This window comes from Oncorhynchus clarkii, chromosome 5, assembly GCF_045791955.1.
Source record: "Oncorhynchus clarkii lewisi isolate Uvic-CL-2024 chromosome 5, UVic_Ocla_1.0, whole genome shotgun sequence".
Classification (NCBI taxonomy): Eukaryota; Metazoa; Chordata; class Actinopteri; order Salmoniformes; family Salmonidae; genus Oncorhynchus; species Oncorhynchus clarkii.
In genome coordinates this window covers 10,574,071-10,586,540 of record NC_092151.1, presented here as the reverse complement: position 1 = coordinate 10,586,540, position 12,470 = coordinate 10,574,071, and the positions used below count along the sequence as shown (strand labels likewise).

At 43.5% G+C, this 12,470-nt stretch overlaps 1 protein-coding gene across 3 annotated transcripts in view; it reads right to left on the bottom strand.

Annotated features, from left to right (window-relative positions):
* Positions 1–12,470, bottom strand: part of LOC139408329 (pleckstrin and Sec7 domain containing 3, like) — a 148,605-nt gene that overhangs the window by 31,555 nt on the left and 104,580 nt on the right. For all 3 annotated transcript variants that reach the window (XM_071152079.1, XM_071152080.1, XM_071152081.1), the window contains exon 10: positions 3,884–3,927. In XM_071152079.1, coding sequence (XP_071008180.1) covers positions 3,884–3,927 — 44 coding nt within the window. The remainder of the gene's footprint in view (positions 1–3,883; positions 3,928–12,470) is intronic.

Here is a 12,470-nt window from a genome sequence, read left to right as displayed (position 1 = left end):
CCAAGCGACTTACAGCTGTAATCGCAGCAAAAGGTGGCGCTACAAAGTATTAACTTAAGGGGGATGAATAATTTTGCACGCCCAATTTTTCAGTTTTTGATTTGTTAAAAAAGTTTGAAATATCCAATAAATGTCGTTCCACTTCATGATTGTGTCCCACTTGTTGTTGATTCTTCACAAAATCTTTATCTTTATGTTTGAAGCCTGAAATGTGGCAAAAGGTTGCAAAGTTCAAGGGGGCCGAATACTTTCGCAAGGCACTGTATCTGGACATATACCCACATAACCTGATAAAGACTTATTCTGGTAGGTATCTGGACATATACCCACATAACCTGATAAAGACTTATTCTGGTAGGTATCTGGACATATACCCACATAACCTGATAAAGACTTATTCTGGTAGGTATCTGGACATATACCCACATAACCTGATAAAGACTTATTCTGGTAGGTATCTGGACATATACCCACATAACCTGATAAAGACTTATTCTGGTAGGTATCTGGACATATACCCACATAACCTGATAAAGACTTATTCTGGTAGGTATCTGGACATATACCCACATAACCTGATAAAGACTTATTCTGGTAGGTATCTGGACATATACCCACATAACCTGATAAAGACTTATTCTGGTAGGTATCTGGACATATACCCACATAACCTGATAAAGACTTATTCTGGTAGGTATCTGGACATATACCCACATAACCTGATAAAGACTTATTCTGGTAGGTATCTGGACATATACCCACATAACCTGATAAAGACTTATTCTGGTAGGTATCTGGACATATACCCACATAACCTGATAAAGACTTATTCTGGTAGGTATCTGGACATATACCCACATAACCTGATAAAGACTTATTCTGGTAGGTATCTGGACATATACCCACATAACCTGATAAAGACTTATTCTGGTAGGTATCTGATAAAGAAAAAAAAAGTGTAGAACCCAACCATGACATCATAAAATGGTTCTATGCAGCCAGTGTAGAACCGACCATGACATCATAAAATGGTTCTATGCAGCCAGTGTAGAACCGACCATGACATCATAAAATGGTTCTATGCAGCCAGTGTAGAACCCGACCATGACATCAAATGCTTCTAAGCCGCCAGATTAGAACCTGACCATGACATTATACAATGCATCTATGCAGACAGATTAGAACCTGACATCCTAAAATGCTTCAATACAACCAGTATAGAACATGGCCATGACATAAAATGCTTCATAATGGCATCATTACAACCCATTTTTTTTGTGCACTTCAAAGTGAGCTACAGTGTAACCATAATTCAGTAATACATCTTCTCATCACACACACTCACCTTGAGGTTTCAGAGTTGGCAGCAATTAAGCAACGTTAACAGATATGAGTTATTTGACCCAACAACAAAGAGATATGGGTAATACATTGCTGTAATTAGAATTAACTTAGTTTTAGCACCTGTTTCCCTGCATCTTCCGCAAAGTAGCTCAACACCAGGGAGTCTCTTGAGACAGAGTTATGGTATGACCCGCACAATCTTTAAGATAAACCTGTAAATTATAGCAAAGCCATATATTTCCTCATGCACTTTCCCTCGTCTCATTATCTGACAGCCACACTCTGGAGTTTGCCATGTCCATTTAGTTGAATTGCTATGCTCAGAATACATACGATCTGGGTTCCCACACTGCGGTTGAGCCATGAACTCCTAAAACGTAGTGAAATAGTGAAACTATGAATACTTCTGAATTTTGACAAAAACAACTCTGCAAAAAGCCATAACAGACTACTACTAAATGTATTTTAGGGAACCTATTCCAGCAGGCCCACAGTGCTCACAAGGAACATGTTCTTATTAAAAGGCGAGCAGCTGTGGATCAGGAGTGCAGCCAAGCTTTGTGGGGCTGTGCTCAGGTCAGAAATGCTGCAGTGGGGCCATTACCTAAAAACACCACTAAACTCATCATGTAGATAGTCCGGGCTTCTTCTACACTGTTAACAGGTTTGAGAAACTACTAATATGATTGGCATCTCACTTTTTGATCATCACTGCTGTGTAGTATACATTTGTGTTTAAAGTAGGCCTAGTTGATACTAGCAACAAACCAGAACTAGATATTGACATAACAGCTTTGAAGACAAGGCCAAGATTTTGAGCGGTGGCCTACTTTAATACCAGGACATATAAAACATTATTCAATATACATATTCAAAACAATGAGGGACTGCCTTCAATGACTTTATCCTAAATTAAATTTGAACTAAAGGACCCATGGTCTTAGTCGCTGCAGGCGCAAGCAATCTTCTTTCATACATGGATTTGTAAAATGTACTACTTGCTTAGTTACACTGGTCATGCACTGACAGGGACGGTTCCCGGACCTTGATTAAGCACTTTTAAATGAGTTTCTCCATTGAGCATGCTTTTTAGTCCAAGAACAGGATTCCCCTGGTGTAATTTGCTGAATATCCTTATTTGTCTATATGCCTTGGCATGTACATTAATGTGACGCAACAGAAAAACTGTCGCTGTGACAACAGAGGAGTATTTTCCGTTCATGGCAGCCATTTTTGGCGAGGGGACAGTGAAGGCTCCTCCATCACACAACACATTCAACTTCAACCAGTGCTACAATAACCATTTATGTACCAAGTGTAATCCATTTCATGTTAATGTATCCTTTGGGTCGGTCTATGCTACGTTTTCAAACATCCCTTACTACTGTGGGATTTAAAATCTTCCGGCTCGGGCCCCTTAATGTCAAAAATGATCTTTCACCTCAAATAACATTGAAGGCTAATATTCTTGGAAAATGGAGATGACAAACTGCAAGAATGTAAACAAAACTGCAGACAGCCTTTGTTTGCTTGCAAAGAGCGGTAAATAAGTTAATTGTCTCAACCCCGTTAGCCAAGATCATTAGCTAGCTAAGGTAGTTTACAGCTCATTGAGAGGACTTTCAGATCACCACTGGCCTGTTGTAGCTCATTGAGAGGACTTTCAGATCACCACTGACCTGTTGTAGCTCATTGAGAGGACTTTCAGATCACCACTGGCCTGTTGTAGCTCATTGAGAGGACTTTGTAGATTACCAATGGCACAATAGGCCAGCTTCATTCCTTATTAATTTTATCAGGGAGACAGATTGTCATGTTTTTCTAATGCTAATTACGGTACACTGCTCAGCTCTCACCTGTCCTATCATTTAGCATGGGATGATATACAAACACACACATTTACATATTCACAGCTTTGTTTGAACATAGTCCTACGGGTCCCTTTAGTCTTAGAGTCATTTTAGATGAGTCCCAAATTATAAATTCAATGTCATCCAGTATAACTTGATGCACATTGTTGTAAACGTCTTAAATGTCTACAAACAATGAAAATAAAAACATGATTCCTTATCGACTGAACACTCCATTGTCGATAACTCGCTCCCTGGAGAATTCGATATACGCAACACATAATTGACACGGTATTTCTATGCATAGTTTAACTAGTTTACATTTTCAGTGGAGTACATTTGCACAATTCATCTGCCACCAACTAGATAATTGACTGTGGCGCCCATTGGTTCCAATTTATTTTCACGAGGCCTGCAACACAAATAATGTGTGACCAATGTAATTAAATTGGGTCTGAAACAGAGTTTATTAAATGGGATCATGTTGCTATGTTGCCCTTTTGAATGGTACACTGGGGCAGTGTAAATGCTGAGACGTCACCTCGTTTGTTCTAGTAGGTACAGTAGTAAGATGTGGAAGATGCCAGGGTAGCTATAGAAACATTTTATTCATATACAGTATCGACATGCTCTCCCTATATTGGCCCACGAATGCTTATGTTTAGAGTTCAAAATAGAATCTTACTTACATGGCCCATTCCAGCTTGTCGTTTTTGATTGAGTTGTGCAAGGCCTGTGAAGAAAATCAAATCTATTAGTATACATTATTTAAGAAAAAAAAATGTTTGAGCTTGTGCATGGTTCAAAACCATGTATCGACATCTTGACAGCTTCCATCCCATCTAAAGCCTTTTGTACACACACACACACACACACACACACACACACACACACACACACACACACACACACACACACACACACACACACACACACACACACACACACACACACACACACACTAAAAACATTAAGACCACAAGGCTAAATAAAGTGACCATATAGTGGTAGTCTACATGTTTACATGCACAACTAGCAGAGTGTTCATTCAGGGTGGCTGGTATTCATATCCAGTGCATTACAGAGAAGATCTATTGGCATTGACAGCTGAGGGACAGGTGACAACGTTATGTTAATCAGGGTAGAAGAAAACAAAAGCACTGGACTCGCAGTGGGCCAACAACACGGCTGCTTCCTTCCGCCAGTAACAGAGCAAGCAGGAGAAGAGAAAAGGGAGGTATAAAGCATCCATCTCTTTGAAAAGCCCCATGCCGCGCCCAATCGGTCAAATAATATTTAGTGGAAATACAAAAAGGAGGATTTAACCAGGAGGGAAATGTAGCCATTTGATCCCTGGCATGTCCCCTAAGACCACTAACACTGCAGACTCAACACTAACACGTCTAGACAGAGTCCCTGGTCTAACAAGTGGTTACTTACTGGAAAGCTCTGTCCTGACCCACAGTAATACAAAAAAAGACTATTGATTTAAACAGATGTCGAGTTAAGGAGAAAAGCGCCAATGCACAAACCATGCAACTCAAAACCAGCTGCCTGGATACAGTCAGTCAAACTATTCCAGTCAGTTGTAAATGGCGTGCGAGAAAAAAAATGTGCCTTTGACTTCAGAATCAATAACGCTTGTTCTCCGTCTCATCCTAATTGAATCTCCCAAAACGTAATCTCCCAAACTGGATTTTACAATCAAGCAGTGCAATTCTTTTTACCTTCTGTTTGTCCTTCTCTAGTTTGTCCTTCTTATGTTTTTCAGATGCAAATTCGGTGGAATGGGACGTTTTGAGTGACTTAGAGCGGTGCTGCGGGGCCCGACGCATCGACTCCTCCCTGCCATATTTGACCGAGCTACTGCCGGGCCGCCGATGGCTGCCTGTCCCCTGGACACTGTTTACTCCGATCATTTCCGAAAAATCAAAAAAGGCAGCTCCCAAAACAGACACGAGACCAAGCAGTAGCGATAGAGACCTGGAGAAGCTCCTAGACGCACAGCTGTCCCAGAGACCTGCGCTGTTCCAGCCCCTGTAGCGGGTAGCGGGGAGTAGAGTGTTTCACTGAAGCCGAGGCAACAAGAGAGAGAGAGACGGAGCAGGAATGATCATAGAACACGTCCACGCTCTCTCAAAGCACCAGCAGTGCTGCCTTCTCCAGCATGGCTCCACTAGTGCTCGGATTCAGAGCGACAGGTTCAGTGAGATTCTGGCGTCAGCGTCTGTGTGTTACACACAGAGAGGAAGAGGGAGGGACAGAGGGAAGAAGAGGACAAAACCTCCCTTTACAAAACTAAGGCAAATGTATATAGTTGAAATAAAATTTGCCACAGGTCACCAAACCTGCCACGTTAAAACAACACTGAGCAGAAACCTCTGGCTTTGTCACTGGCTTGTGGTAGACACCTGATGCCTAATGGACTGATTAGCCCAATGAGCAAACAGCACAGTTTTCACACCACTTCTGATTAATTCAATGCGTAATTTGAGCAAAATCAATAATCCAGAGCAATTACCGAATTCAAAGTGCGATTAAATGCAAATAAATTATTAATGCTTGGGATTACACAGCTGGTTCCAATTATTCCAACAAGCCAAGATGTAAATGATGAGGGGCTGGCTAAATAAATTCCCACTATGAACCACAATGTCCTTCATGCCTAATATAGCACAGCCCCCCCTCCCCGCAACACAGTCACTCAAATGAAGCGGGATGAGTACAAAACACAAACAAGACTAACAATCATGACATACTGGAGTTTAAACAGGCTTGATCAAATTGCCATTTCAGTGAGCTGTTAAGGTTTGCAAATGAGAATCTTAATTTTCTGGACAGTGAACATGTGTTTTTCTATGAATAAACATGACAGCTCTTAGACTTGCCACCAACTTAATCTAGCACAACTATGGACCCAAAAGCACTGATTTAACAAAATTCAGAGGTGTAATGTAGTTGCATTTGCATTGGATTGAGTGTGTCGGTGAAAATGTCAAACACATTTAATTTGGGACCATCTCACACCAGAGATAAATGAACATTTGAGGTATGTTCTGTGGAAATTTGTTGGACTAAAATAAAAATGGCAGTAAAAATGTTCACCGCTGGGAATGGGCTCATTGGTTAGATAATTAACTCTTGGCCAATTCCGTAACTGGCTTCATGTGATCACTGAAGCAGTGGCCTGTCGTCATCAACATGGCTTCATGTGATCACTGAAGCAGTGGTATGGCTTCATGTGATCACTGAAGCAGTGGCATGGCTTCACGTGATTACTGAAACAGTGACATGGCTTCACGTGATTACTGAAGCAGTGACATGGCTTCACGTGATTACTGAAGCAGTGGCCTGTCAAATCAAATCCAATTTATTTATATAGCCCTTCGTACATCAGCTGATATCTCAAAGTGCTGTACAGAAACCCAGCCTAAAACCCCAAACAGCAAGCAATGCAGGTGTAGAAGCACAACATGGCTTCATGTGATCACTGAAGCAGTGGCCTGTCGTCATCAACATGGCTTCATGTGATCACTGAAGCAGTGGCCTGTCATCAACATGGCTTCATGTGATCACTGAAGCAGTGGCCTGTCATCAACATGGCTTCATGTGATCACTGAAGCAGTGGCCTGTCAAATCAAATCCAATTTATTTATATAGCCCTTCGTACATCAGCTGATATCTCAAAGTGCTGTACAGAAACCCAGCCTAAAACCCCAAACAGCAAGCAATGCAGGTGTAGAAGCACAACATGGCTTCATGTGATCACTGAAGCAGTGGCCTGTCATAAACATGGCTTCATGTGATCACTGAAGCAGTGGCCTGTCGTCATCAACATGGCTTCACGTGATCACTGAAGCAGTGGCCTGTCATCAACATGGCTTCATGTGATCACTGAAGCAGTGGCCTGTCATCAACATGGCTTAATGTGATCACTGAAGCAGTGGCATGGCTTCATGTGATCACTGAAGCAGTGGCCTGTCATCAACATGGCTTCATGTGATCACTGAAGCAGTGGCCTGTCAAATCAAATCCAATTTATTTATATAGCCCTTCGTACATCAGCTGATATCTCAAAGTGCTGTACAGAAACCCAGCCTAAAACCCCAAACAGCAAGCAATGCAGGTGTAGAAGCACAACATGGCTTCATGTGATCACTGAAGCAGTGGCCTGTCATCAACATGGCTTCATGTGATCACTGAAGCAGTGGCCTGTCGTCATCAACATGGCTTCACGTGATCACTGAAGCAGTGGCCTGTCATCAACATGGCTTCATGTGATCACTGAAGCAGTGGCCTGTCATCAACATGGCTTAATGTGATCACTGAAGCAGTGGCATGGCTTCATGTGATCACTGAAGCAGTGGCCTGTCGTCATCAACATGGCTTCATGTGATCACTGAAGCAGTGGCCTGTCGTCATCAACATGGCTTCACGTGATCACTGAAGCAGTGGCCTGATGTGATCATCTTGGCCATCTGTTACTTGACAGTATGCAGGGGAGAATGTTGCTGAACCATGTCTCCTGGCGTCTCCTGCAGCACTAAGGCTGCTCCCATTTCTCCCCAGTGCTGCTCAGCCTCTTTCCCACTGTGTCGTACTTTGTGTTTTATTAGAGATCTGTATATAATGAGGAGATGCTCAAGTCTCCACCCTAACAATGGGAGTCTATAAGACGGGAAGCAGAGATTATGTCGAGAGTGAAACCTCTCGCTTCACCTCTCCTCTCTGGTTTTATCAAACTGGGATTGTCAAAATGTGGTACAATCTAGGGGCCGCATTAAATTTCAGAAATCATAGAAAATGTCATTGAAACCTCCGTTTTACACTGAAATTCACATGTTTTTTTGGCTTCATTAACATGACCAGGAAAATGCAACAGAACATACATTAGCGCAAAAACAGTCGGCAGATTACAACAGAAGTGCAACACTATGTGGTTAGCAGCCACACACATAAAGTGACTTCCGGCGCCGGCAGAGATGGCCGCCTCGCTTCGCGTTCCTAGGAAACTATGCAGTTTTTTGTTTTTTTACGTGTTATTTCTTACATTAGTACCCCAGGTCATCTTAGGTTTCATTACATACAGTCGAGAAGAACTACTGAATATAAGATCAGCATCAACTCACCATCAGTACGACCAAGAATATGTTTTTCGCGACGCGGATCCTGTGTTCTGCCTTACAAACAGGACAACGGAGTGGATCCTATGCAGCGACCCAAAAAAACGACTCCGAAAGAGAGGGAAACGAGGCGGTCTTCTGGTCAGACTCCGGAGACGGGCACAGCGCGCACCACTCCCTAGCATTCTTCTTGCCAATGTCCAGTCTCTTGACAACAAGGTTGATGAAATCCGAGCAAGGGTAGCATTCCAGAGGGACATCAGAGACTGTAACGTTCTTTGCTTCACGGAAACGTGGCTTACTGGAGAGACGCAATCCGAAGCGGTGCAGCCAACAGGTTTCTCCACGCATCGCGCAGACAGGAAAAAACATCTTTCTGGTAAAAAGAGGGGCGGGGGCGTATGCCTTATGACTAACGTGACATGGTGCGATGAAAGAAACATACAGGAACTCAAATCCTTCTGTTCACCTGATTTAGAATTCCTCACAATCAAATGTAGACCGCATTATCTACCAAGAGAATTCTCTTCGATTATAATCACAGCCGTATATATCCCCCCCCAAGCAGACACATCGATGGCTCTGAACGAACTTTATTTAACTCTCTGCAAACTGGAAACAATTTATCCGGAGGCTGCATTCATTGTAGCTGGGGATTTTAACAAGGCTAATCTGAAAACAAGACTCCCCAAATTTTATCAGCATATCGATTGCGCAACCAGGGGAGGAAAGACCTTGGACCATTGTTACTCTAACTTCCGCGACGCATATAAGGCCCTGCCCCGCCCCCCTTTCGGAAAAGCTGACCACGACTCCATTTTGTTGATCCCTGCCTACAGACAGAAACTAAAACAAGAGGCTCCCACGCTGAGGTCTGTCCAACGCTGGTCCGACCAAGCTGACTCCACACTCCAAGACTGCTTCCATCACGTGGACTGGGAGATGTTTCGTATTGCGTCAGATAACAACATTGACGAATACGCTGATTCGGTGTGCGAGTTCATTAGAACGTGCGTTGAAGATGTCGTTCCCATAGCAACGATTAAAACATTCCCTAACCAGAAACCGTGGATTGATGGCAGCATTCGTGTGAAACTGAAAGCGCGAACCACTGCTTTTAATCAGGGCAAGGTGTCTGGTAACATGACCGAATACAAACAGTGCAGCTATTCCCTCCGCAAGGCTATCAAACAAGCTAAGCGCCAGTACAGAGACAAAGTAGAATCTCAATTCAACGGCTCAGACACAAGAGGCATGTGGCAGGGTCTACAGTCAATCACGGACTACAGGAAGAAACCCAGCCCAGTCACGGACCAGGATGTCTTGCTCCCAGGCAGACTAAATAACTTTTTTGCCCGCTTTGAGGACAATACAGTGCCACTGACACGGCCTGCAACGAAAACATGCGGTCTCTCCTTCACTGCAGCCGAGGTGAGTAAGACATTTAAACGTGTTAACCCTCGCAAGGCTGCAGGCCCAGATGGCATCCCCAGCCGCGCCCTCAGAGCATGCGCAGACCAGCTGGCCGGTGTGTTTACGGACATATTCAATCAATCCCTATACCAGTCTGCTGTTCCCACATGCTTCAAGAGGGCCACCATTGTTCCTGTTCCCAAGAAAGCTAAGGTAACTGAGCTAAATGACTACCGCCCCGTAGCACTCACATCCGTCATCATGAAGTGCTTTGAGAGACTAGTCAAGGACCATATCACCTCCACCCTACCTGACACCCTAGACCCACTCCAATTTGCTTACCGCCCAAATAGGTCCACAGACGATGCAATCTCAACCACACTGCACACTGCCCTAACCCATCTGGACAAGAGGAATACCTATGTGAGAATGCTGTTCATCGACTACAGCTCGGCATTCAACACCATAGTACCCTCCAAGCTCGTCATCAAGCTCGAGACCCTGGGTCTCGACCCCGCCCTGTGCAACTGGGTACTGGACTTCCTGACGGGCCGCCCCCAGGTGGTGAGGGTAGGCAACAACATCTCCTCCCCGCTGATCCTCAACACTGGGGCCCCACAAGGTTGCGTTCTGAGCCCTCTCCTGTACTCCCTGTTCACCCACGACTGCGTGGCCACGCACGCCTCCAACTCAATCATCAAGTTTGCGGACGACACAACAGTGGTAGGCTTGATTACCAACAACGATGAGACGGCCTACAGGGAGGAGGTGAGGGCCCTCGGAGTGTGGTGTCAGGAAAACAACCTCACACTCAACGTCAACAAAACTAAGGAGATGATTGTGGACTTCAGGAAACAGCAGAGGGAACACCCCCCTATCCACATCGATGGAACAGTAGTGGAGAGGGTAGCAAGTTTTAAGTTCCTCGGCATACACATCACAGACAAACTGAATTGGTCCACTCACACAGACAGCATCGTGAAGAAGGCGCAGCAGCGCCTCTTCAACCTCAGGAGGCTGAAGAAATTCGGCTTGTCACCAAAAGCACTCACAAACTTCTACAGATGCACAATCGAGAGCATCCTGGCGGGCTGTATCACCGCCTGGTATGGCAACTGCACCGCCCTCAACCGTAAGGCTCTCCAGAGGGTAGTGAGGTCTGCACAACGCATCACCGGGGGCAAACTACCTGCCCTCCAGGACACCTACACCACCCGATGTCACAGGAAGGCCATAAAGATCATCAAGGACATCAACCACCCGAGCCACTGCCTGTTCACCCCGCTATCATCCAGAAGGCGAGGTCAGTACAGGTGCATCAAAGCTGGGACCGAGAGACTGAAAAACAGCTTCTATCTCAAGGCCATCAGACTGTTAAACAGCCACCACTAACACTGAGTGGCTGCTGCCAACACACTGACACTGACTCAACTCCAGCCACTTTAATAATGGGAATTGATGGGAAATGATGTAAATATATCACTAGCCACTTTAAACAATGCTACCTTATATAAATGTTACTTACCCTACATTATTCATCTCATACGCATACGTATATACTGTACTCTATATCATCGACGGTATCCTTATGTAATACATGTATCACTAGCCACTTTATACTATACTATGCCACTTTGTTTACATACTCATCTCATTTGTACATACTGTACTCGATACCATCTACTGTATCTTGCCTATGCTGCTCTGTACCATCACTCATTCATATATCCTTATGTACATATTCTTTATCCCCTTACACTGTGTACAAGACAGTAGTTTTGGAATTGTTAGTTAGATTACTTGTTATTACTGCATTGTCGGAACTAGAAGCACAAGCATTTCGCTACACTCGCATTAACATCTGCTAACCATGTGTATGTGACAAATAAAAATTTGATTTGATTTGATTGATTGATTTGATTTAAAGTAGCTTACAATGAAAAAGTAATGTCTTTTTTTTTGCAAAAACAATGCATGGGCATCATACCTTCTAATGTTAATCATAGAAAGAAAATGTAGCCAGCTACATCTCCTACTGTTTTGGCTGAAGTCAATCTTGCATTTTACCAGAAAAAAGTACACAGAAAAGTTCTGGAGAGAAGTAGCTACACATTCAGAGCGCTGTTGTTCAGACATGAAATTCCCACATTCATGAAGACGAGAGGAAAGATCTATCATCCGAGTGTAGATGTGCAACTGAACCCCAATATTAGTCCAAAGCCGAGCAGAAATGAAAATGAATTAATTTTAGATCTGCGTTTACAAAACGCAGCAAGATATGATATTGTAGCCATTCTCTGGCCATATGACTAAATACAGGCAGGCTGTCAGTATGACCAACTGTTGGGTCTTCCATATGTACTGCCTCACTTCCATAACATACCAAGACCACAAGTATATATCCACCAGAGAAAGAGTGGGTGTGACAGGCCAACAAGGCTAAATTAATTACCCTACAACATTGGGACACAGCAAATTAGTCTCATGAGACTGTAAAACACAAAAGGATAGTCAGAGTAGCTATTATTAACTCATCAACACTGTTTCCAATTGATTTAACTACACTAATCATTGGTTTAAAAATTGCAATTAAAAGGGGAAGTTCATTCAAAAAAAGTTACATTTTGATTTTCTTTTTCAGCCAATATTTCTTCCATTCGTGTACTAACCAAGATCCTTCAGTGGAAATCTACAGCAGATCATTGAAGCTGGTAATGTCACAGGCTCATAGCCACACCCC